The 24,070-nt window shown below is 45.0% G+C and overlaps 1 protein-coding gene across 3 annotated transcripts in view; it reads left to right on the top strand.

Annotated features, from left to right (window-relative positions):
- ETV1 (ETS variant transcription factor 1) overlaps positions 1-24,070 on the top strand; it is a 97,897-nt gene that overhangs the window by 11,471 nt on the left and 62,356 nt on the right. For 2 of the 3 annotated variants that reach the window (XM_035130129.3, XM_035130131.3), the window contains one exon: positions 3,028-3,081. The exons of the other annotated variant lie outside the window; for it this stretch is intronic. In XM_035130129.3, coding sequence (XP_034986020.1) covers positions 3,028-3,081 — 54 coding nt within the window. The remainder of the gene's footprint in view (positions 1-3,027; positions 3,082-24,070) is intronic. 3 annotated transcript variants of the gene reach the window in all.

A 24,070-nucleotide genomic window follows, 5' to 3' on the forward strand; every position in this document is an offset into this window, starting at 1 on the left:
AGGATTTGTGCTGCAGATTTTCATTCCTTTGAAAGGGGAACCTAAAGCTTGGTTCCGGTTTGTTTGTACTGTAATACTACGAAAACATACTCAACTGGTGTGTTGCAAAGTATAACTTCTATACAAATGGATGTCAAGACCACATTCTGCAGCTATCATACGTAGTTTTTGCTCCATGTGTCTGGATTCTATAATAGAAGGGTGTGTGCTGATTTACGTAGATTTGGGTTTTTTTGCTTTTAAAACAACTGTTTTAAAATGAATGCCGGACTTTTCATCCCTGGGCCTTAAATATATTTCCTACTTCCAGTACAGAGCGACTGAAGCCATAGGTGCTGTTTCATTGTACCAGTTTCTGAAACACATGATGCTGCTCAAAAAGTTTATCCTTTTTATAGGCTTTTAAAGAAATGATTTGATGCATTTTAATAGTTTTTAACCGGAAGGGTGGCAAGTTAGTTTGGGTACTTTCATTTATACAGTATGTCAGTTTCCCCTCCACAATATGCAATGCATATTCTGTTGGATCTGAATAAAACAATTTGTGCTTTTTCTCTTGGCCTTGAGAACCAGCGTAGTACAGTAGCTATGTGTTTAGCTTTGATGTAGGAAATCTGGCTTCAAATCTGTCCCAAATCAACCTCACAGGGTTGCTGTAACACTAAAATGCTTTCAATAAAGAAAAGAAAAGAAAAGTAGGACAACTTCTGTTTTAGCACATTGCGATTTATTTTGATGTGAAAGGAAAAGGAAGGTTAAGTTGTCATATGTACTACTGGAATTCAAATCGTTTTAAAAATCCAGTCCGTGTGGCCTCTTCATAGTAGTTAGTCTTCTGTGGGAATAAGGGAGAGCAATGGAAAGGATTCCAAGCTGTAACCCGCAGTTTGTCAGCTGTTTTTTCTATGGTCATAGCTTCCTCAGAAACATTGAAAAGCGTGGTGGTTATTCTGACACCTTTTCTCCGTAGCGTGTAAACAGGAGGTGCTAACTTGGTTTTATAAATTAAGTTGTATAGATAACGATGGCTTTGCCTCAGATATGCCTTGAGTCTAATGATGTCCAGTTAATAAAAAGATGATCAAGTGGTGTTGGGACAGGTGTGATCTCGAAAACCAGGCCAAGATCTAGACAAAGGGGGGGGGAAACTTAATTCCAAGAGCCAAAGGAATCCTTACACAAGGCTTGCTCTCAGAGAAGTCATTGTGCTGTTCGGCAATCTGTCATTGGAACCCCGGGGGCGATTCAAAAGGAGCTCATCTTAGGATGTGGGGCCCCATTATTCAAAGAAAAACTGGGTTGGCGCAAGCCACATGCTTGAGTCTAAGCAGCTATTTGGATCACAGCCTTAATAAACTTTTTTTTTATTGTTGCCTGTATGAACTCATCTCGTAGTGCTCTATTCATTCTTCTTAACTCATCAACATAATTTCACGATAGCCTTAATAGGAGCGGTACAAATGGATCTCTCTTGTGTGCTAACATAGGAAGCCTGTTTGAAAGTGTGAGTAACATTATCTTCATCTATTAGGGCTGGAAGGGTCCAGTAGTAAGTTTTTGTTCTGCTCACTCTTTTACATAATGGCACATTGTATATAAAATCTCTCTGTGTGTGTCATAGAAGGGTTGGAAGGGACCCAGAGGTTCATCTAGTCCAACACCACACTCTAACCAACTGAGCTATCCATGTGTATATGGGTATAGATATTGGAAAGCGTGCGAGACAGAAACAGTGTCAACTTCTGTTGCTTGACGTGAAAATGACAGCGTTTGGTGGTATCTTAAAAGCAAGCTCCCAACTAATCTTGATTTTAGATGTATGTTAATATCAATAAGGGCACGACTTGTAATGCTCATTGCTGATTAATTTACCCATATGCATTTCATTAAGTGACCCCAACGATGGTTCTGATCACAAAGCAAACTAACCCGTATTGATCAGCATGAATGTCTGGTTGGGCGATAAGCCTCTTGGTGAAGATGGGAAATAAAAATAAAAAAACTTCTGAACTAAGATTCATAGGATTAGCTGGCAGAGCTGTAAATCTAATTTTGCTAGGGAGTAAATTGGATTGAGCTCAATGGGCCTCATTTCTCAGTATCCATGCATAAAGAGAAGCCTTGAGTTATATGCGGCTCACTTAGAATATGGAGATGTGAAACTTTGCTATATAATAGACATTTATTTAGCACCATGTGTCCTTTAAGCACACCAGTAGATGTGTCGTGGATCCCTGCTAATCTTAGCACTGATCTTAGGGTTCTTTGCAGTGATGCTCTTAATCTCTAATCTAAATTGTGAATGTGTAAAATATATTCCTGTCTTTAGAAGCATTGAGCCAAGTTCCCAGCTGTGCTTGAATTTTGTGTGTGTGTGTGTGTGTGTGTGAATGAGCAGTTTGGAGTTCTTGGTACAATTAACAATGTTTTAGATGGATCATAGAATTTCATTGAATTCACTAGGAAATGCATCTTTTTTCATCTCTTATTAGCAACTATTCTGTTCCCACTCCCACTGTGGCTTTTCTCTTTCCCATAAACTGCTACGGTTGTTCAAAGGCAACAGCCTAAAATGCTTCCATGGACTTCTGCATATATTATATTTGAACCCCCCCCTTGCTGCTTTCTCTAGTGGTACCAGCTTGATTTATTACTACAGAGATGCAGTTCTACCTCCTCAATGCTGGTCAGATGCAAGCATAAATCTAAGGTGGGCAACTACTGCCTACCACTAGTTTTACTGTCGGGGGTACTTGGCAACTAACGCATCGCCTGATTTACAGGTGTACATACCACCATTTTCTAAAATGGGTGTAAATGTTCAGCGGTAACAGCAAGTGCAGAATCCCCACACTTAGAGTTCATTTTGGGTTGTTTCTCGTACATATGCCAACGTTTTGTTCATGCTAAATCATCTCGATTTTGGCGCTGGCTAGTGCTAAGAATTAGGATCACTTCAATGTTTTGCTGGCTTGTGGATGTTAATTCCTTTCTTTCTGTTTCCCCCCACCCCCACCCTATCTTCAGCTCAGGTACCTGACAATGATGAGCAGTTTGTGCCAGACTACCAGGCTGAGAGTTGTAAGTATTGTATGACTCACCACTTTTGCTTCACTTAAGAAAATGTCTTACCTTTCTTGATTTGGTTAGCCAGTGCTCAAGTTGTGGTTATCACCATAAATACATGTGAGGAAAGAAATTGCCGAATTGCAGCCGGGGTGGTTTTGGTGGCGTGGAATGGTTTGGCTGAAGGCAGTGATATAATTTTTCCTTTTGTGGAGGGGCTGGTGGGTTATTGCAAAGAGTGCATTTTTCTAATATAGGCATGAGCAAGCTCTGGGCCTACAGATGTTGCGGGACTACGGCACCCATCCCCCATGAGCACTGGCTATTTGAGCTAGGGCTGATGGGAGTTGGAGTCCAGTGAGGCCCAGAAGGCCACAAATTGCCTATCCTAGTTCTAACACTATGAACAGCGTAGTTTTCATTTTGTTCTCCAGCGCATAGATGAGGAACCTGTGACTCTACCGAAACTGTCGGACTCCCAACTCCCACAGGTTCTCCCGGCACATAGGTTGTGCAGCATTTTGCCTTTTGAATTTCCTTCCACAATTTTACCTTCCTTACAAAATGCAGTTCGCTTCTGTTGAAATGAGATGTGAAAGTTGCCTTGCTTCTCCCTAAGATGGAATTTGACCCTGAGAGTGTGCTTATCAGAAGGGGAAAATGTGGCACCGAGGCTAATAAGCCACCTAAGAGTTTATGTCAGGTGTCGGGTGGGCAGTTCAGAGCTTCCTGCATTGTATTGCTGAAAAGAGATTCACACGCGTGCACATAACTGAGGCGAAAGGGGGTCCCTTGAGAGTTCATGGCTGCCCCCCAAATTCTTGAGAACCGTTTTTAGTGGTAGGTCTGTTGTTGTTTTTCTTAAGCTGCAATGCAATATACCAGGGATGAGGAACCTCAAGTAGAGGGGCTGGATGTGTCCCTTCATGCCTCTCTGTTTGGCCCTTGGGCCTCTGCCTAGGCCACAACCCTTCACTGACCCTGCTCCATGTCTCCAATGATTTTACCCGACTGGAATGTGTCATTGAACCTCTTGCTTGCCTGGATGGAGACTGGTCTGTCTCTGGCAACACTTGACCACACCTGCCGTTGGATGGCTGCCCGCGATAGAATGTGACCCTCAAGCTGCTTTGCACATTCAACCTGGGAGTCAAGTGAGCTTGCTTCTGAGTAGACAGCAATAGGCTGCTCTTCTGGAACCACTGGCAGTTCTGCCAGCAGCTTTATTTAAAGAGTAAACCTCTTTTCCCCATGACTGATTCTGTGGCCAAAGAGTCGCCACTGGTGATTTTCCTCTCTTATTTTATGTGATAAAGAGGTTTTGTGAAAGAGCTCCCCACCGCCCTGTCATTCGCAAATCATAGATACTGAAAATAACATCAAATGTTCCTTTCAGAATATGGTAATGTGGTATTTTGCCATGATCTTGTGTGTGTGTTCCACCTCAACAACTGGCGTTCTAAAAAGAGAGAGAGAGAAAGACCCATCTTCCTTGAAATAAAGTGACAGAGCTTCAAGAGAGGCCCATAACACAGATCCTTCCCCTTTACACATTTAAACAGCTGTAAACACATTTAAACAGACTGGATTCTAATCCATAATTCCCCCTGAGGTAAATATAACAATTCCAGTCAGCTTGGAATTGTTTTCTCAAATTTGACTTCCTTGGCAACCCTTCCGTATTCCAGCAGACTGTATAACTAATTTTTCGCTTGCTTAAGTAAGTTATTGATTGTGGGGGTGGCGGTGGCGGTGGGAAATGTAACCTTTGAAATCAAGTACCTGTTAATTTTAACATCAAGATGACATTAAACAGATACAAGTGAAAGAAACATGTTGTGCCATGTTTAGCGATATGAGTAAAACCGTGAAATAATAGCCTGTGAGCCCCATGTCAAATGGTATCTCTCTCTCCCCCCCCCCCCCCCCGGCATGAAACGAAACCAGCTGTGTTGCCTTGAAATGGAGTTTGGACAAAATAGTTGGGAGTTCGAAGACAGTCTGTTAAACTTACATTTTCAAACCAAGACTCTCATCTGCACAATACATTTGTGGAGCAGTATGATGCCACTTTAACAGTCCCGCCTTCCCCTCAGGAATCCTGGAAACTGTTCTTCTCACAGAGCTGCAATTCCCACAGTAGTATAACAATTAATCCCTCCTCCCAGGGAATAGTAGCTCTGAGGGGAACAGGAGTCTCCCAAATACTTTCAGCACTTTTAACAAACTACAGTTCCCCAGATTCATTGGGGGAAGCCATGGCTGCTTGAAGCAGTATCATAGAGCTTTAAATGACCCATGTTTTCATTGCCACTTCCAGGGCCGTCTTGAAGGTATCCAGCGCCGTGGTGCAAAAAAATTATCCGGCGCCCCCCTTTCCCCCCGGCCTGCGCGGCTCCCGGCTCCAAGTCAGAGTGCAGGGGCGGGAACTCACCTCCGGGAGGGATCACCTGCTGTGCCCTGGCCGCAATGAGGAAGGGCGGGCAGTCTCATGCCCTGGGCTTGCTCAGGATCCCAAGGATGGGAAGGAGTTTGGCTCTCCTACCCCCCCCCCCCCGCCAGCAGGGAGAGCTCCAGACTGCCGGAGGGCTTACAAAGGCCCTCGTGTAGTCCGGAGCCCTCCCGCCGGCAGTGGAGGCCAGATGGGCGCCACAGAGCCTTCCCGCCAGCAGGGATGACCCTGGCGTGCGTTTCATTGGTAGAGCTGCTGCCATGTGGCGTTGCCTCTACCAATGAAACACAGCGCCGCGATGAGGGATGACCCTGGCGCTGCAGGGCAGAACAGGGTCCTAGTGCCTGCTCCGCCTCGCTTACCTCCCTGCTCTCCCCTGAGCCGCACAGCTGGCGGGCGTGCAGGAGGGAAAATGGAGGCCACCACACAGCTCCCTCACTTGCTGGGGCGCCCCTGAGCACCCAGCGCCCTGGCGGGTGCACCGTACCGGTAGACCCAATGGGCAAGATGGGCCTGGCCACTTCATATATTATGTAATACATGAGCCCCTTTAAAGGACCAGATGACCCTCAGGGTCCCTGCCAACTCTACAGTACTATGTGCAAAAACGATAGTGGAGAACACAGTTCATATATTTTGAATCTGTGACCCTTTGGGCTCCTTTGGAGGAAATTGTGGGCTGGAAAACTAATCCTACAATATCTTTAAAAAATAAAATAGCAGGTGTGTGTGACTTGTGACCCTCTAGATATTGTTGCATTCCAGTTCCCATGAGCCCATCCACCATAACGTCAGAGATTTCCCACCGCACTAAATTGGGTGTCTGTACTGAGGTCAAGGGCTGTTTCTAGGTATCGCCCAAATTCTTTCTCTGGGAGTGCAAAGTTCTGCTGATTGTTTCACCGACTATTGTACAAAATAAATCAATGATTCATGGAGAAGGGCTATGAGCTGTGAATGAGAAACCCTGTCAAATATTGTCAGGGTTTCTTGGGTAAGCACTTCCCCCTCGGGCATTAATGCCCTAATCCAGTTAGAGGCTCTCTGCAGGCATAACCAGAACTGTGCCCAGCCAAATAATAATAGTAATAATAATAATAATAATAATAATAATAATAATGTAATAATAATGTAGAAATGGATTCTGCCTGCATAGTTCTCATATCTGATCCAGTTGTTAGAGCTGTGCCTTTCAATCTGCCATTGGTTTGGTGAGGAATCTGGAGCAGGCAGGGAACGTGAACCCAACTCTCACTTCCCCTGTTTGGGTTGCATTTTAAATGGCTTGAAAGGAGTTCCTATGCATGACTTTGGCTGTCCTGAGCACACACAACTTTCGGATTGGGGCAGGCATCCCCGATCTTGGCCCTCCAGATGTTTTGGGACTACAACGCCCATCATCCCTAGCTAACAGGACCAGTGGTCAGGGATGGTGGGAATTGTAGTCCCAAAACATCTGGAGGGCTGAGTTTGGGGATGCCTGGATTGGGGCATAGGTGTTTTCTTAATGTTCTTTGTTAAATGGAACCACCTCAGCTCCAATTTACACAATCCTATCAAAAGAGCATTTGTTTGTTTTGTTTTTCCCTTGCTTTCCCTTTCCAAAGGAAAGGTCAGGAAGCTTCCCGGGGAGTTAATCCGGCAAAGGTTGCAGAGTTTCCAACACAGATTTAGCTATGTAAGTTACATTCATGAGCTGCGTAAAATATTGGAGTAAGCAAAGCTGTTGGGTGATTTAAAGAGGTGAGCTGGGAATCTCTTAGAGGTACATTATATACATTTGCTATGTATAGCGCTATAAATGAAAGCATACGGTTTTGATTTTCGCAACAGAGAACTTTGCAGAAGTAACAAAGGTTATGCTCTGCAAGAATTGTGAAGATGTCACAGAGAAACTGCAAATCTATCTAGAGCTGAAAACAAGAACTATTTGGGGCAGAGGGGGGCAGAGAATGGGGGTGATGGGCTTATACATAGGTGATTCTCATAAATTTCAAAACTGATGGGAGTGAGAAGGTGTGTGTGTGGGGGGGGGGAATCAATGCCAAGCCAGTAGCAGATTCGAACTGGATACAAATCCTTATCAGCAGTGCAAAGTGACACAGGCTTCAGCAAATTGCAAGGAAGGAGAGGTCCATTAATGTGTCTTGCACTGTCATACAGACCAACAAATTTATTATGGCACACGATTTAGTGGACTGGAGTCCCCTTCATCAGTTAACATGCAGTCTTTAGTCCATGAAAGTTTATACCACAATTAATCCGTTAGTCTTTAAGGTGCCACAAATCTCTTTGCAACAGGGTACGATGGGTAACTGCGTTGAAGACCACGAGTGCGGTGTGTTCAAGCATGCTTGGGAAGTAAGCTACAATATATTTTCTTTTCTGTGAATGTGCCTTAACTCCAGATATTTCCATCTCCTTCGGTCAGGGACGTATAGTAAGTTTCTGCATTGTCGTAGGGAGCGAAACAGGGATAGTTGGTGCATATGTAGAATTGGCTGCAGCAACAGGTTGAAAGTTCCCTGAGGCTCCTTTGTGTCTCATGCAGTCACCAGGCAGGTGGCTTTCTTCGTTCTTGGGTGCGCCAGTTTGCTTGGAAGAACAGATTCAATCTGGAATAGTGCCTGAGGGCTCATTCACTCATGCACTAGTGTGTTCCACTCAAATATCTTTCTTAATCAACACTCCAGTGCTGAATTGCCTCTTTTAAAGTATTATAATTTGAGATAATGTTGAGTGATGTGAAAACTTTGTTTTCAGGCATACAATCTACTACATTTGTTTCTTACATGCAGGGCATCACTTAATGCTACCGTGTTTCTCCTAAAATAAGACGTGCCTCTAAAATAAGCCATGGCACGATCTTTTAAAGGCAAAAATATATAAGACATCCCCCCAAAATAAGACATGTTGGGGGTACCGGTACCTACCCGACCCAGCGGGAGCCGGCAAACGCAGCAGCGTGCGCCGAGCCCCAGCCCAGCGGGAGCCCCAGCACAGAGACGCGCCGAGCTCCGACTGAACGGGCCCCAGGACCCGGCAGCGGGCGGCGCACGAAGCCGCAGGACCTGGCAGGAGCCGGGAGCAGCCCCAGCCGCGCCGCGCCGCACCGCGCGTAGCCCAGGAACCCGGCAGCGGGCTCAGCGGGCGGCGCGCGAAGTCGCAGGAGCCAGCAGGAGCCGGCAGCAGCCCCAGCCGCGACGCGCCGCACCGCACGAAGCCCGGGGACCCGGCAGCGGGCGGCGCGCGAAGTCGCAGGAGCCGGCAGGAGCCGGCAGCAGCCCCAGCCGCGACGCGCCGCACCGCACGAAGCCCAGGGACCCGGCAGCGGGCTCAGCGGGCGGCGCGCAAAGTCGCAGGAGCCGGCAGGAGCCGGCAGCAGCCCCAGCCGCGACGCGCCGCACCGCACGAAGCCCAGGGACCCGGCAGCGGGCTCAGCGGGCGGCGCGCAAAGTCGCAGGAGCCGGCAGGAGCCCCAGCCGCGACGCGCCGCACCGCACGTAGCCCAGGGACCCGGCAGCGGGCTCAGCGGGCGGCGCGCAAAGTCACAGGAGCCGGCAGGAGCCGGCAGCAGCCCCAGCCGCGCTGCGCCGCACCGCACGAAGCCCGGGGACCCGGCAGCGGGCTCAGAGGGCGGCGCGCAAAGTCGCAGGAGCCGGCAGGAGCCGGCAGCAGCCCCAGCCGCGACGCGCCGCACCGCACGAAGCCCGGGGACCCGGCAGCGGGCTCAGCGGGCGGCGCAAGAAAGCCCTGTACCATACTTAACAATGCTGTACCATGCTCAATAAAAAAATAAGACATCCCCCGAAAATAAGCCGCAATGTGGTTTTTTTGGGAAAAAATAAATATAAGACGTGTCTTATTTTAGGAGAAACATGGTACTATGATGGAGTAATTCTTTTTGTGTGTGAATTTGACTCAAATTAGGTGATATTTAAAAAGAAAAAGCGGGGGAATAGATTGAGTAGAAGAAGCAAATTTTCTTTGCAAATGCTGCTGAGGGCCTTTAAAAAAATTGATGTAAAGATACTCTTATCAACAGCCTTGCTTAATAGTTCCCTTTGAATTTAGAAAAAAAAAATCCCATCTCATCTCAAGGTTTTTGCTTTCTTGGGAATGTTTCTTAGCAAATACAGCATTGGTGTTGTTAGAAGTGAAAATATGATGGTAGAGATTGCAAAAGTAGCTTCTGGCTTTAAAAGAAAAGAAAAGAAAAAGTCTTGAAAATATTTTTAACCTGTATTTGGAAGGAGCATCTGATTAAAGCAATGATGGAACCCTCCCTGTGACCCTCCAGATGTTATTGGACTTCAAGTCCCATCGGTCCTAGGCAGCATGGCCAATGCTCAGGGGTGATGGGGGTTGTAGCTCAGAGTTATCTGGAAGGCCAGAGATTCCCACCCCGATCTAAAGCCACCATCAGGCATTCCTCTTGGGGGGGGGCTGTGGGGGACAAGCATGCTAGCTCCATCTCGTTTTTGCTGATTTGATCATCACCGTCCCCAAGTTGGAGGGAAATGACTGGAGCAGCACTGGGGGACAAATCTAGCTTTTTGTTGTTGTTGCAAATCCCTTCCCCATGAAGAATGTCTAAAGAGGGTCTCTCTCTCTCTCTCTCTCTCTCTCTCTCTCTCTCTGTCTCTGTCTCTGTCTCTGTCTCTGTCTCTGTCTCTGTCTCCTCTGTCTCTGTCTCTCTCCCCTCTCTCTCCAAAGCAGTCATCACCCCAAAGATTTTTTAGCAATATCTTGTCTGCCTATTGCACTGAAATAATGCACACTTTAATTTTGCAATATGTCAAGCTCCTCTAGTAGTGTAAAATCTCCCTTACTCATACCCCTTGGGATTCTTACTTGAGAATCTTTCGTTTATGCTGGGCTCCCTGCCTACTGATTCTAGAGCCTTGCAGTTCATTGTCTGTTATTGCTTTGTGTGCTTTGGACTTGTGTACAGATAACTGCTACAACATCCTAGGAATGCTAGAAGAGCCTTTCTAAGTCCAAGCAAAGGACTTAACATAGTCCAGCATGCTGCTGATAATTCCTAAGGGCACTTCTAGGCAGGCGTTTTCCACTGGGGCTGTTGCTGCGTTGACTTTGCAGTCACCTCAGGCCGTCGACTATGTTGTCACTCTGAGCTGGAGCCATCTTAGGGAGTTGCAGGTGGCATTTACGCATGACTGCTGTTATACTGCTGTGATCTCATTGCTGCCATCTGCAGAGGACCATAGTAGCACTGGCCTAGGTTCCCCGTGTTGCTACTCTCTTCTGTTCTTGAGGTTTTAAGATCTGTGACAGCCTCCTGCATGCTATGTTGAAGCAGTAGTACTTCCTCTTTCTTTCGAGCCTGCTTTTGTGTAAAGACTAACGATGATGATGATGATGATGATGATGATGATGATGATGATGATTTTGCATTTATAGCCCACTTTTTATCCATGGAGCTCAAGGTGGCATATATGGTTTTCTCCCTCCCCATTTTATGCCCATGATGACAACCTTGTGAGGTAGGTTAGGCTGAGAGATGGTTGCTGCCCAAGGTTACCCAGTGAGTTTCATAGCTGAGTGGGGGATTTGAAAGGGATGTTTTAGGAGCAGGTAGTTCAGTAATGCTTGTTCTGGATCACAGTGGCTCTTCAGGGTCTCAGGCAATGGTTTTTCACATCACCTGATGACCCATCCTCTTTAGAAAAAAACGGATCACCCTGCAATGTTAAAAAACAAAACAAATATTATGCATCTTTATCTAGAATCTATCCAAGTCAGAAATGTTTACTAGCGATCTGCCATTTTTTAAATAATAATAATCCTGACCATATATTCAAGAACTATAAAATGCAGGAGAAATTTTCACAGGCGAGGTGTTGCTGTGCTTAACCTTTCCAGTAGTGATGTGGGTTTTCTGGGACATATTCAATTGGAAAACTTCCCTATGCAAATAATTTGCATTGGAGTATAGTCTGCGTCGGGTAACTTGCATCAGAAAATTCACTGATGCCCAAGAGAGTGCTCTAATTTGGCATGTTTATGTCACTTTTATTTAGTAAACAATGCTAGAAAAAATGCTGGATATTTATTTGCAATCGGCATCCATTCATTTTTACTAATGAACTTAGGAAGTAGAAGATTTTCCGCAGGAAAAAATAAAGCACTCGGGGAAAAAAATTCTGCCCCATATTCCAAGGGGGCCCAGGGGTGATTGTGAGTGTCCTTTCTTCCCATACCATCTCTCTGGTTTTCTGCAACTGCAGCTACCTTGGGTGCCTGCAATCTATGTCTTCCAATGGGCTTTCCTATAAGTAGGGGAAGTTGGGAAGGCTGCCTACTACCGGTATGCATCTGACAGCTATTTGCAATTTAAAGAACAAACTTCTCTCATGGGGCCTTTTCAGATCGAAGAAATTCAGGCAGTTGGGGAAGCTGCAAAAATCGGGAGGAATGTATAATTCTGGGCAGAATGGAAATTGATGCCTTCTTCTATCCATATTTGTAGGGCAAGGGAAGATTCCCGAAATTGGAGGGCAGGTTTTGTCCCAGCATTAGCTTTTACAGATGAGAGTAAAGTAGTCTTCCTTGACTACTTCTCCTCTCACTTCAGCTGAGTGAAATAATTTTAATAATATAGTTGACTGCTTTCCTTTGCACCTGACCTCTATGGTTTCATTTTGTGGTTAGCCCCAAGCATTAGTCTGTATTTAGCCGTATTCCTCCCCCCCCCCTTATATATAAGGGTGGAAGACTTACTTAAATTTGAGGAAGGCTATTCTTCATGAATATAGCAAGAGAAAGAAGGCTTGCCACTGGGCTCCTAGTCAATAATGCCTTTAATCTGTGGTTGTAGTAGCAACTTGAAAGCTTTATTTTGGTTTTAATAAGTAGTTCTTGTTTTTCTGCAGACTGTGGAGATTTTTTATTAATATGTAACTCCTAACTCTGAAGGGTACAAAGACCTTGATATATTTAGCCTCAGTATTGATCTGATACACAACTGGCACAATATTACTATAAAATAAATGGCTGCTCGCTGCCAATGTATATAGACAGTATTGATGTTTAATCCTTTTGGAAACCTTTTTTGTTTTTTTAATGACCTTGCTGCTATGAGGTGAACATGCTTTGCTTACTGAAACTTCCCTCTTGCCATACAGGGAAGTTGGCACGTATTGGGCCCTATTCCTTTGACTTACTTTTTGACACATAAGGCACATGCGTGAGATTTAATTACCTGTCTTTTCTTTAACCTTCTTAATTTTTAAAACTGTAAGTATGTTATCATTGTTGAGGGTTTTTTTCCCCTCTTCGCTTCTCAGGCCAAAGTTTTATTTCGCTAAGCTCTGTTGTTCACTCTTTTATTAGGGGTTTACATCTTGGTTTGCATTAAGAAGGTTAAATCTCCTATTCTTAGGTCCATCAGATTCCTTCTACATGGCCTCAGATACCTAACCACCATTTTCCTTTCTTTCTTTTCCAAATTGTGACATTTATTTATATTTTCAAATGTTTCCTTCCAAGGGCTATAATCAGGGCAGCTTATCTGAAAACAATACACGGGGAACTTTGTGGCATATTCTGTCTGTCTTTTGTTCCTGCGATTTCTCTAAACAAGTCCTGTGTGCTTAGCTTTTGATTTAAGAAAAACTTGCTCACCTGTGTTTGTGCTTGCAAACACACATCTTGCCTTCACATTTACTTACCACTGAAAATGCAGGTTTATATGCAGTAAAGTTGGTGTCCATTTAAAAGTGTGAATGGCGCTCAGCTTTGATTTCATGTAAATAAGCTTTTTGCTTGATAAACATATGATTTTGCATACTGTATGTGATGGTTCAGTTCAGACGCTTACAACTGCAAATCAGGGGGTTTTATTCTTCAGGATTTGAAATGGTTATGGGGGCCTTGGATATAAAAGGTAATTCAAGCTCTTTCTCCCTTTCTGTCTGATCCCATGCACTCTGTCTGATCGCCCTGTCCAGCATTTGGTCTTGCTCAATGCCATCTTTACATGTCGTGTTGGTGTGCTTAGGCTGGAAAGACACAATAGCTTTTTTCAGAGAGTTCGATGCAGTTTTAAGGGGTAGGAGTTGCTTGCTTGTAAGCTCATTCAACTTTCACCTCTAGTAAATCAGGTTTTGTAGGCATTTGTTCAATAACCTCCAAAGCCCACTTGACCAAAAGAGAGCCCTTCTCTCAACTGGGAGAACAATCATGTACCCCAGGACTCTCCATAGAGGCACCACCCAATAGATGACACCAAACAGTGCAATGTAAGAAAAGCCGCACATAAATAGGTGGAAGGAACCAAGAAGAACCTGCCCGTGCATTAAGCATTTGCAACTGCTGGTTATCTCCCACTTGGATTACTGCAATGCGCTCTACGTGGGGCTACCTTTGAAGGTGACCCGGAAACTACAACTAATCCAGAATGTGGCAGCCAGACCGGTGACTGGGAGTGGCCACTGAGACCATATAACACTGTCCTGAAAGACCTCCATTGGCTCCCAGTATGTTTCCGAGCACAGTTCAGAGTGTTGGTGTTGACCTTTAAAGCCCTAAACGGCCTCAACTCAGTATACCTGAAGGAGCATCTTCACCCCCATCGTTCAGCCCGACACTGAGGTCCAGTGCCAAGGGCCTTCTAGTGGTTCCCTCACTGCAAGAAGTGAGGTTACAGGGAGCCAGTGCCTTCTTGGTGGTGGCGCCTGCCCTGTGGAACGCCCTCCCACCACATGTCAAGGAAATAAACAACTATTTGATTTTTTAGAAGACATCTGAAGGCAGCCCGGTTTAGGGAAGTTTTTAATGTTTGAAGTTTTATTCTCTTTTTAGTGTTCTGTTGGGAGCTGCCCAGAGTGGCTGGGGAAACCCAGCCAGATGGGCGGGGCATAAATAATGAAATTATTATTATTATTATTATTATTATTATTATTATTATTATTATTATTATTATTATTACAGGTTTATGTTTTTGAAAAGTGCTTAATCAAGAATCTGATGTGGTAGACTTTTTAAGAAGGATCAGGCAGTGTGCTCCTCTTTGCCTGTAATAAAACAAGAGAAGGAGTCATTGCTCCGCGACTACGAGATATTTGTGTCTGCTCCAAAGTTTTAAATTTAGACCCTGAAATGTCTGTGTAATAGAGAATGTACACTGTAGGTGTCCATCTTAATAAAAAACAGCTTTTTAATCCTCTGTCTTGCCTCTTCACAAACTTGATACCTGCCCCATAGTCAACCTGTTCTAGATCATGAGAAGTGATACATAGGGATGAATGGCAGTCCTTAGATCTATCTAATTCGATACCTTGGGAAAGAGATGGATCATGCAAACTTGGCTTTGGAAATCAGCCTTTTAATAGCTTCATTGTATGCCCTTATGTGAACAGCAGATTGCTTTTCCTTTTTAATAATCTTCATAGTCTTCAGCATCCTTTAATTGGAGCATTTTCCTGTCCCCTATTACAGCTGAGGGAAGTGTATGCAGTTTATCGACATAAGTAATGGCTCTGTCATAACATGAAATAAGCATATGCTGTTCATTAGATTAGACATGGTTACTACTTACATTTGGAAGAGCAGTGTAATTAATTGAGGTTTGACTTCGGGAATCAGGGCTGCTTTTAAATAAAATAATCTACGGTTTGATTGCAATTCTGCCTAAAGGTGAAGACTGAAATGTTATTTTACATTTGGCAGGTGGAAGTTTGCCTGAGAGAACTGAAGATTGCACACACACACACACACACATACACACACACAGTATTTTCCATTCACTTGATACATATATTATACAAAGGATTTGGTATGCAACTGGACAGATAAACGGTGGCTAACTGGAAAAAAAAAGTTGAAGGAACTAATAATGACCCCCTACAGATCTAATAACATCCATCCTCAATGGGAAAGCTATTCCTGTTCTTTCACACTATGACATGATATTTGTTCTCAGGCCTGGCACTGTCAGGTAAAGGTCAGGTCCCAAGAAGGTCCATAGGGGATGGATGCCGTATTTCTCTGGGGTTTTGTCCAGCAGTTTGCTTTTCTGTGTGCCCAATGCTGTGGTAAAAATGTAAAAGGGGGACTCGTGCCACTCACTTCTGCCTTGTAAGATTACTGAGGGGTCCCCCGTGATGATGATGCATATGGTTCCCCGAGAGCATTTTGCCCAGGGCCTTCTTGAAGATGACACCAGCCTTGATGCTTCTGAATTAGGAAAGCGTTGACCCAATATTCTTACTGTTACCTTTCTGGTCACTGGAATAGCCTCTGGCATTTATCAGACACAGCCAGGGCTTTTTTTCCCCAGCCAGAGCTCAGGTCCGGCACCTCTCAGGTGGGCGCCATTGCCACTCTTAAGAGAACAAGGGAGGCATTCACGGTGAGTTCCAGCACCTCTTTTTCGAGAAAAATAGCACTAGACACACCCAGTTAGTTGTGGTAAGGCTACGAATCTTTCCATTGATGAAATTGATGATTATTAATGAAAATGTCACTTGGCCCTCTATTCATGGGCTACTTTTCTATCCTCAGGTAATGCAATTTTTTAAAAAAAGGATCTGGAGGGCGGATCTTGGAAACTACTGGCTAGTAAGCATAACTGGAAAACTGTTGGAAAGTATTGTCAAAGATAAAATAACCAAGCATATAGATTCTAGAAGAATAGGTCTTGCTGAAGCAGAGCCAGCATGGCTTCATGAACCAGCTAAGACATCTTTGAGAGTATCAACAAGCATATAGACATGGTTGACATAACACTTGACGTTCAAAAAGCCTTTGACAAGGTTCCTCACCAAAGACTTTGGGGTAAGTTTAGCAGTCATGTAATAAGAGGAGATGTCTTGTGAGTCAGGAATTGATAAAGTAGCTGGAAGTGGAGAGTACTAATAAATGGATAGAATTCTATACAATTCTCCAAATGGAGAGATTTAGAAAGGGGAATCCCTCAAACATCAATAAAATATAGAATGGGGCTTCTTGGTTTTGAGAAAACGTGAGCAAGATGTGACATGGTAGAAGTTTATAGAAATTATGTATAGCATGGAGAAAGTGGATAGATAAAAGTTTTTCTCCCTCTTCCATAACATTAGAACTTGTGGACACAGACCCGGGCTGGGTGGCGCAAGGCGTCAGGGCGCCTGGCCATCAGAGGTGCGGAACGCTGGTGTCTGCCTCCGCGCGCCTCTGCTGCTGAGCAGCTTCAGGCAGCTCTCCAGAGGCACGCGGGGAGCACTGGCCTGGGGCCACCTGAACAGCTGAGAGGTGTGGTGCGGCGGCCCCAGGCTCGCACTCCCTGCGGGGAGCGGGAGCCTGGGGCCTCCTCCACGCCTCTCAGTTTTTGAGCGGTTTCAGGCCGCTTTCCGGAGGCGCACAGGGAGTGTGAGCCTGGGGCTGCCTCCTCCATGCCTCTCAGCTCCCTGCGCGCCCCTCCTGCCCGCCTCACGGGGGGCGCCGGAGGGATCTTGGCACCAGGGCGCCAGATATGGTTAAGACGGCCCTGTGTGGACATCAGTGAAGCTGAATGTTAGAACATTCAGGACAGATAAAAGGAAGTATTTCTATACTCAGTACACACAGTTAAGCAATGGAACTTGCTCCCACAAGAAGCAGAGGGACAAATTAATGGAGGACAAGGCTGTCTATGGTTACTAGTCATGATGTCTGTTTTCTGTCTCTACTGCCAGAGGCTGTATGCTTCTGAATACCATTTGCTGGGAGTCAAAGGTGGGCAGAGTGCTGTAGTCAGCACCACAACGGACACCCTCCTTGTGAGTTTATAATGGCAGAATTACTGTACTATAAACTCATCCCATCCCATTAATTGAGGGCTCCGGGAAGGGACTGTGCTTTTCATGGAATGTTGGTGCTCTTTCAATTCTGTCAGCAACTTGGTAGCTTAATTTTGCACGTTATTCCTCAGTCCCATCTCGCTTGGCACAGTCAGGTTGGAAAGGTTTGTTCCACCACGTGCTCCAGATTGATCGGATGGAGGGCAGAGAACAGGAACAGACACCTGTAGTTGGAATGCTGACCTGAGAAATGTGTGGTGGTGGCAAATATGGGCAGCATCATTCTTGGTCGTAACTTTGTGGCCTACAGAGAATTAAACAACTTGCTTGGCAAATCATGCCATGAATGATTTTGAGAATAACAAATGTTAGATGGGTTGAACAGAAAACCTGCTCAGTGGAAGAAGTCTGGTGATCTGCTCTGAATATATACTTTGCAATGTTTACACGTGGACTTTTGGGTTGTGGTGGCACTTTTTAGCCGTGTTGTGGAAGCGTTCCTTTCAACTTTAGATTGTCTTTCCCCTTTAATTTTTTTTAATTGCTGGCAAACCAAGGAGCAGCTCTGAAGTTAGGAGTCCAGATTTGTAAGTGTTTGAAGTTAGGATATCTGAAGAGGGTAAGGGAAAGAATGAGTGCCTGAGACTCTCTCCAACCTTCTTTTGTGAGATGCCTGGGGATTGTGGGACTGGAGGTTTTCAGGTTTAATTTAATTTTAAAGCTCTCTTCAGGTGTCAGAACCAGGGACAGGCAATGCAAATAGAAAAGCACTACATTTTCAAACCTGAAACCCTTTAACATGTACCTCCTTCCAGCTTCCTGTGTTCTAGTGTTACTTCTGTAACCCTACATCTTTTGCTTCCTTGGCAGAGTCGCTATCTTATGCTTTGTAACTGTGAGGCGTTGGAACTTTTAGCAACATCAGCCTTGTATTGCGCTTATATCTATTTTCCACCTACAACTTCCTTTGCTACCGGAACAACCAGGCACTTTAAAGGGGGGGAGTGTGCCCAATGCTCCTTGATTGCCCAAAGTGGGTGATAAAAAGGTAAAGGTAAAGGACCCCTGACAAGTCCAGTCACAAACGACTCTGGGGTTGCGGTGCTCATCTCACTTTACTGGCCGAGGGAGCTGGTGTTCGTCTGCAGAGAGTTTTTCTGTGTCATGTGGCCAACATGACTAAGCCACTTCTGGCGAAACCAGAGCAGTACACGGAAACGCCATTTACCTTCCCGCCGGAGCGGTACCTATTTATCTACTTGCACTTTGACATGCTTTCGAACTGCTAGGTTGGCAGGAGCTGGGACCAAACAACAGGAGCTCACCCGTTGCGGGGATTTGGACCACAGACCTTCTGATCGGCAAGCCCTAGGCTCAGTGGTTTACACCACAGCTCCACCCGCGTCCCAAAAAGTGGGTGATGCTCATTTCTTAATGCTGTCTTTGCATGTGAAGGGGTGGGTTTCTGCACAGAGGTAAGATAATGATGGATCTATATGCTATTCACCTATTTGATGTGAATTGCTTCATTTTGGAGTTAAAATTCTGTCTGGTTGGTACGTCCATCATCAGGGGTAAGGACAGTATCTCAGTTCCTTTTTTTTTAGCAATGTGCTTCTATTTAAGCATCCTGCGAACTTGTTGGCTTAAGATAAGGAACACGTGCAAGGTCTGATAGCAACTTGGCTTACATTTTCATGACACTGTCATTGCGAAATTCAAAAGACTGTGTTCCAAATGGCAGTGCTATCCCAGGGTGTTTGCACTTAGAATATTTTGATGTACTGGAGGATCTTGTAGCTTCTCAATATTTGAGCAACCTCTTATATACAGAGTCCATGTTAACAAATGTGATTTTGCCGTAACAGAACTTGTAGTGGTGTAGATAATACTTGCATATTTCTTGGCTCGGAAATATGAAATGTGGGGGTTGTAATGTTCGCTTCAAATATAAGGTGATCATTACGTCACGATAATTCTTCTCTGGCTTGGATTTTAACCTCATGAGAAGAATAAAACTCCCTCTCCCCCACTTCCCACCCACTTCCCGGGCAGCAGTAGAGAGGGAGGACAAAAATGGGGAAATGGTATTTCTTCCCTGTGGTTCCTGGCACTGATGCAACACACCACAGTGTGTATGAATAGACCTGGAAGATGTATTTCTCCAAACTTTGGAAAACTACATTTCCCAGGTTTACCTTCATGGTGTTCCTGCACCTGCAGGGGGAAAAACCTCTTTGCAGTTGCAGGTAGTCAGAGGGGATGGATGAAGATACAGGAAAGTGAAGGAGAGAGACTTGCAAGGATGGGAGAATGATTGGATCCCATTGTGTCCCCAACTGGGGACATGATGGGGTCTGAATAAATTCATTATTTGGACATAAACTAAACAATTTCTTGATTTATTTATTTCTTTTTGAGGTGAGGAAAATAGGTCACTCTAATCCAAATCGAGAGTGCGGGGGGGGGGGGGGGTTCTCGTCATTACTTGAATATGTTAGATATTGCACCTAGAATATATTGCAGAGGAAGCCCATACTTTCCCATTTTGCTGCGGGCTTTTCCCATATGATATCTGGACCTGTACGATAGCTCAGTCGGTAGAGTATGAGGCTCTTAATTTCATGGTTGTGGGTTCGATCACCACGTTGGGCAAAATATTCCTGTATTTTAGGGGGTTGGATTAGATGACCCTTCTGATTCTATGATTCTGTATAATGGCAAATGCCTTGTCCCTGTGGTTTCTCTGAACTCAGTCGCTATTTTGCTGCAGTATGCCTATTAATAAATCAGTATTGTTGAGCATCTTATTGTTCTTTTATTTCTGGTGGGTGTTTGGAGAGAGCAGGCACTTGAAGTACACACAGACACACACACACACACAGAGAGAGAGAGAGAGAGAGAGAGCGCGCACTTGCTTATATAAGAGGCAAAGCAGAACCTGAATGGCAGTCAACAGGCTCCAGTGTTTTTTGGCAATTTTTTTTTTTAAAGGAACTGCATACCAATTAAATGAGGTATGAAATGTTTCAGGAATTCTCATTCTTGGAAGGGCAGTGTATGATTGAGCAAGGTTAAGTGAGTTGAAAACTTAATCTGTGACTCTCTACCGTTCCACATGAAACTGTACTTCATGATTTATGTGCACTGCATCTCCATTGCTTTGAAAACTTTTACAAACTTGGTTCGGTGATCCATAATACACCTCTACTTCTGTATTAAATTGTTAAGGCTGATGGGTGAAAATATAATAATAATAATACATTTGATTGGATCCAACAACTCTGAAGGAATAATGTGTAAATAAAGATAGCAGAGAAATCTTTTATGTTTTCTGTTGGAATACTTCTAATCAAGGGCGTACCCACCATGCGGCAAGTTAGGGCAGCTGCCCTACTCTAGAAGCAGGGCTGGTGGGCAGAGGCGGAGCACAGCCCGGCGGAGCGCGAGTTCGCCATTCCCGCCGCACCGCGCCGCACCCTCCCTCCAGCTCCCTGGCGCGCCCTCAGGCAAGGCCAAGCGCGGCGGGGAACCAGGGAGCGCGGCGCGGTGGGCGGGAATGCCGAACGCGCGCTCCGCTGGGCTGGGCTCCGCCTCCGCCCACCAGCCCTGCTGCTAGGGAGGGGCACAGCCCGGCGGAGCGCGAGTTTGCCGTTCCCGCCCACTTTGTGGCCCCTCCCCTTCCGTGCCTTGCCCCCTCCCCTTGCCCCCCCCTAGTTTTGATCCTGGGTACGCCCATGCTTCTAATTGCTCTATTATGGTGGAGATGGACATATAATGGCATCATCCCTGACCATTGACCATGCTGCCTAGGGCTGGTAAAAGCTGGAAGGCCAAGATTCTCCATCCTTGTCTTCGTTTGGTATAAAATGGATCTGCATCGCTTGGTTATTCTTAGCCTATCCTTTTGTCTCTCCCTCCCCCTAGTCAGATATGCATACTCCTCAAAACGGTTGGCTAATCTGTAACCTTCCAAATGTTGCTAGACCTACAGCACACCTCATACCTGACCATTGACCATGCTGGCTGGTGGGGGGTGGAGTCCAGCAACAGCTGGAGGAGCATAGAAAGCTGCCAAATACTGACTTGTTCATCTCTGGTATTCAAGGGGACAACTCCAGCATACACTTGTGACTCTCTGCTAGCATTCACATCTGAATGAGGCTCCAAAACTAGCCAGGAGTAGACTGAAGGTTTGTGGCCAGAACACAGACCACTTGTTTAACTCTTTCTGACTCCTTTACAATAAAGTGCAATAGCTGAGAAACAGTTGTGCCGTGTGCAATAGGTATGGTGGCTGTTTTTCTAGTGCTTTTGAGAAATGGAGTAATGCAACCAAAAGAACGGTCCCTATTCTAAGGAGCTTCATGTTCAGACTTAATCTTGCTGGGGTTATGGATGGAAAAAGAACAGCAGCACAAACTGCAAGTAGAAAGGAGAGAATGTGAAATATACATCTATATATTTAAGATAGCTACTGCCCTGAGTACAAATGGATGCAGGCTTCTAAATTACTGCATTCGACAGGTTTTCAAACACCCCTTTGTTTTCTTTAAGATGGACCATTTCCATAAGAGACAGGAGGAATTTCCTTTTGGGAGGAATATTCCAGGGCAGGGAAGGAGGCGGATGGGATTCTGACAGTTTTCTATTCATCCCTTTTCGCCCACCATTATTATGCAAGTATCTTCTTATGATTTTGTTTTTGATTGTTTATGTCTCTTTGGTGTTTTATCACCACATCAGTTATTGCTTTGGGATGCTTCTTTTGTCTTTCTCTGTTTGCATTTGATGAGGAGACATATAGTTAGGGCCATTTCCAGAGGCAAACAGGCAAATGTCTAGAGTGAAATTAAAGCATTACCATACTACAACTAATACAGGGGAAGGCTCAGAGTAGGTTTAACTTTAAAATAACTGTTTTGAGATTGTATTTCTGCACCAAGTTTTCTTTTGGAACCTAGTGAGACTGTTTGCATTGTAGCCACTGAACTAGTGTAAAATATTCCAAGGCACTGAGAGAAAGAGGATTCGGAAGCTTTCACCAGCAGTAGAGGATAGGGTGTTCATGAATGAGCTGGCAAAATGTGTACTATAATTTGGTATGTATGTCCTCTCCCCACCCCTGCTTTTTATAATTTCTTTCCCCCTACCCTCCTCCTACTGTTGACAGAATCTTCTCAGCTATTAACAGCTGAAACAGTTTAGGACACTATCAGTCATTTGGCCTAACAAGGCGTTTACTGGCAGTGTATTGAAAAGTTTTCTTCGTAATTGCTTTGTCTCTGCTGTTTTGGAAGCAGGTTATATCCTTGGCATTTAGTGGAAGCTTCTCTTTGACTGCAGCAAACTGTCTTTCCTTGTCTCTCTCTTTCTTTCTTTCTTTCTTTCTTTCTTTCTTTTCTTTGGTGTGTAATGTGCACAGGAGGGGGTGGGAATATCCTTCATTTGATATTTAGAGCATATTTGCAATTGTTAATCAGTGGGGTGTCTCCCCCCCTTCAAAAAATAAATAAAGAACTAATAATGCTTGGTTAGGCTTTAATCATGTATTCACTGGAATCATCAGCACTCTGCAAATGTAAGTCTAGTTAATTGGCAGACCACCTCATCCTTCCCTAATGTCACAATGACTCTGAGTAGTTCTAAAAAAAGTGCTTCCTTTTTAGGTTTCGGGCAAGATGCATGGCTTATTAACCAAAGATGGCTTGGAAATATTTTCCTTACAATAGTTCCCACCCCCAAACTAGAGGAGAGGCACTGGGGATCAGCAGTTTCCAAGACCAGCAGATTCCCAACTGGGATTCCCACCAGTGGGCAATGAGTGTCTTACTGGTCATTTTCCTGACTATCTGTTGTTGTTGTTGTTGTTGTTGTTGTTGTTGTTGTTGTTGTTGTTGTTGTTGTTGTAGTATTTAAATTTAATAATAATAGTAATATATATCCATCATAATATTTCAGGGTGGTTCACAGAATAACAGAATATTGGAACTTGGGAGTCAACATTCCTGATTGAAACCAAGGCATGCCATTGGTTAGCACCAGGTTTTTCCATGTTTAGTCAAAAGAAAAGGAGTTAGGAAACCCTTTTCAGCTTGAGGGCCACATTCCTTTATGGGCAACTTTCCAAGGGCTGCATTCCAGGGGTGGGCGGAACCAGGGGCAAAAGTAGGCCGAACAACAGATGTTCACCCTACCTTTGGTATATTAGAATGGTTTCTTCTACACGCTCTCTATCCTTTGTCCAGGCAAGCAAGTGGCATGACCAAAGTTCAAGAGCATATTCCAGGTGGCCAAACTCTCCAGGAGGGCGCGAAGCAGGGCCAGTGAGGGGTGTGGCCTAGCAAGAAAGGGTGTGGCTGGGGAGGTGATGGGCTCTGAGGAGAGGCTCAAGAACCAGATACAGGTGTGGACCTGAGGGAGTGAGCAATGTGAGTGGAAGCAGCCTACTCTTCTCCTTGTTCTTCGCTCTCTGAGCATTCTCAGTGACAGTGACAACAAATAGGAAGAACGTCATGGCCATGGGACACTGGAGGTTGATTGTGGGCCTTGGCAGGTGTGTGATAATGCCGATCCTTGCTTGGCGCAAGCACAAAGCCTCACAGGCATTGCAAACTCACGTTCCAGTACAGTCACATCTTTCCTTGGAAATATACCTGTGACAGGAGGGTTAACGTTCAGTTGCCATATGTTACCAACTGGGATACAGCACCCATGCTTTACATTGGAAACATTTGGGCAACGTCTTGATTGGGAGCCTTCCCATTTT

This window comes from Zootoca vivipara, chromosome 11, assembly GCF_965207765.1.
Source record: "Zootoca vivipara chromosome 11, rZooViv2.hap1.1, whole genome shotgun sequence".
Lineage (NCBI taxonomy): Eukaryota > Metazoa > Chordata > Lepidosauria > Squamata > Lacertidae > Zootoca > Zootoca vivipara.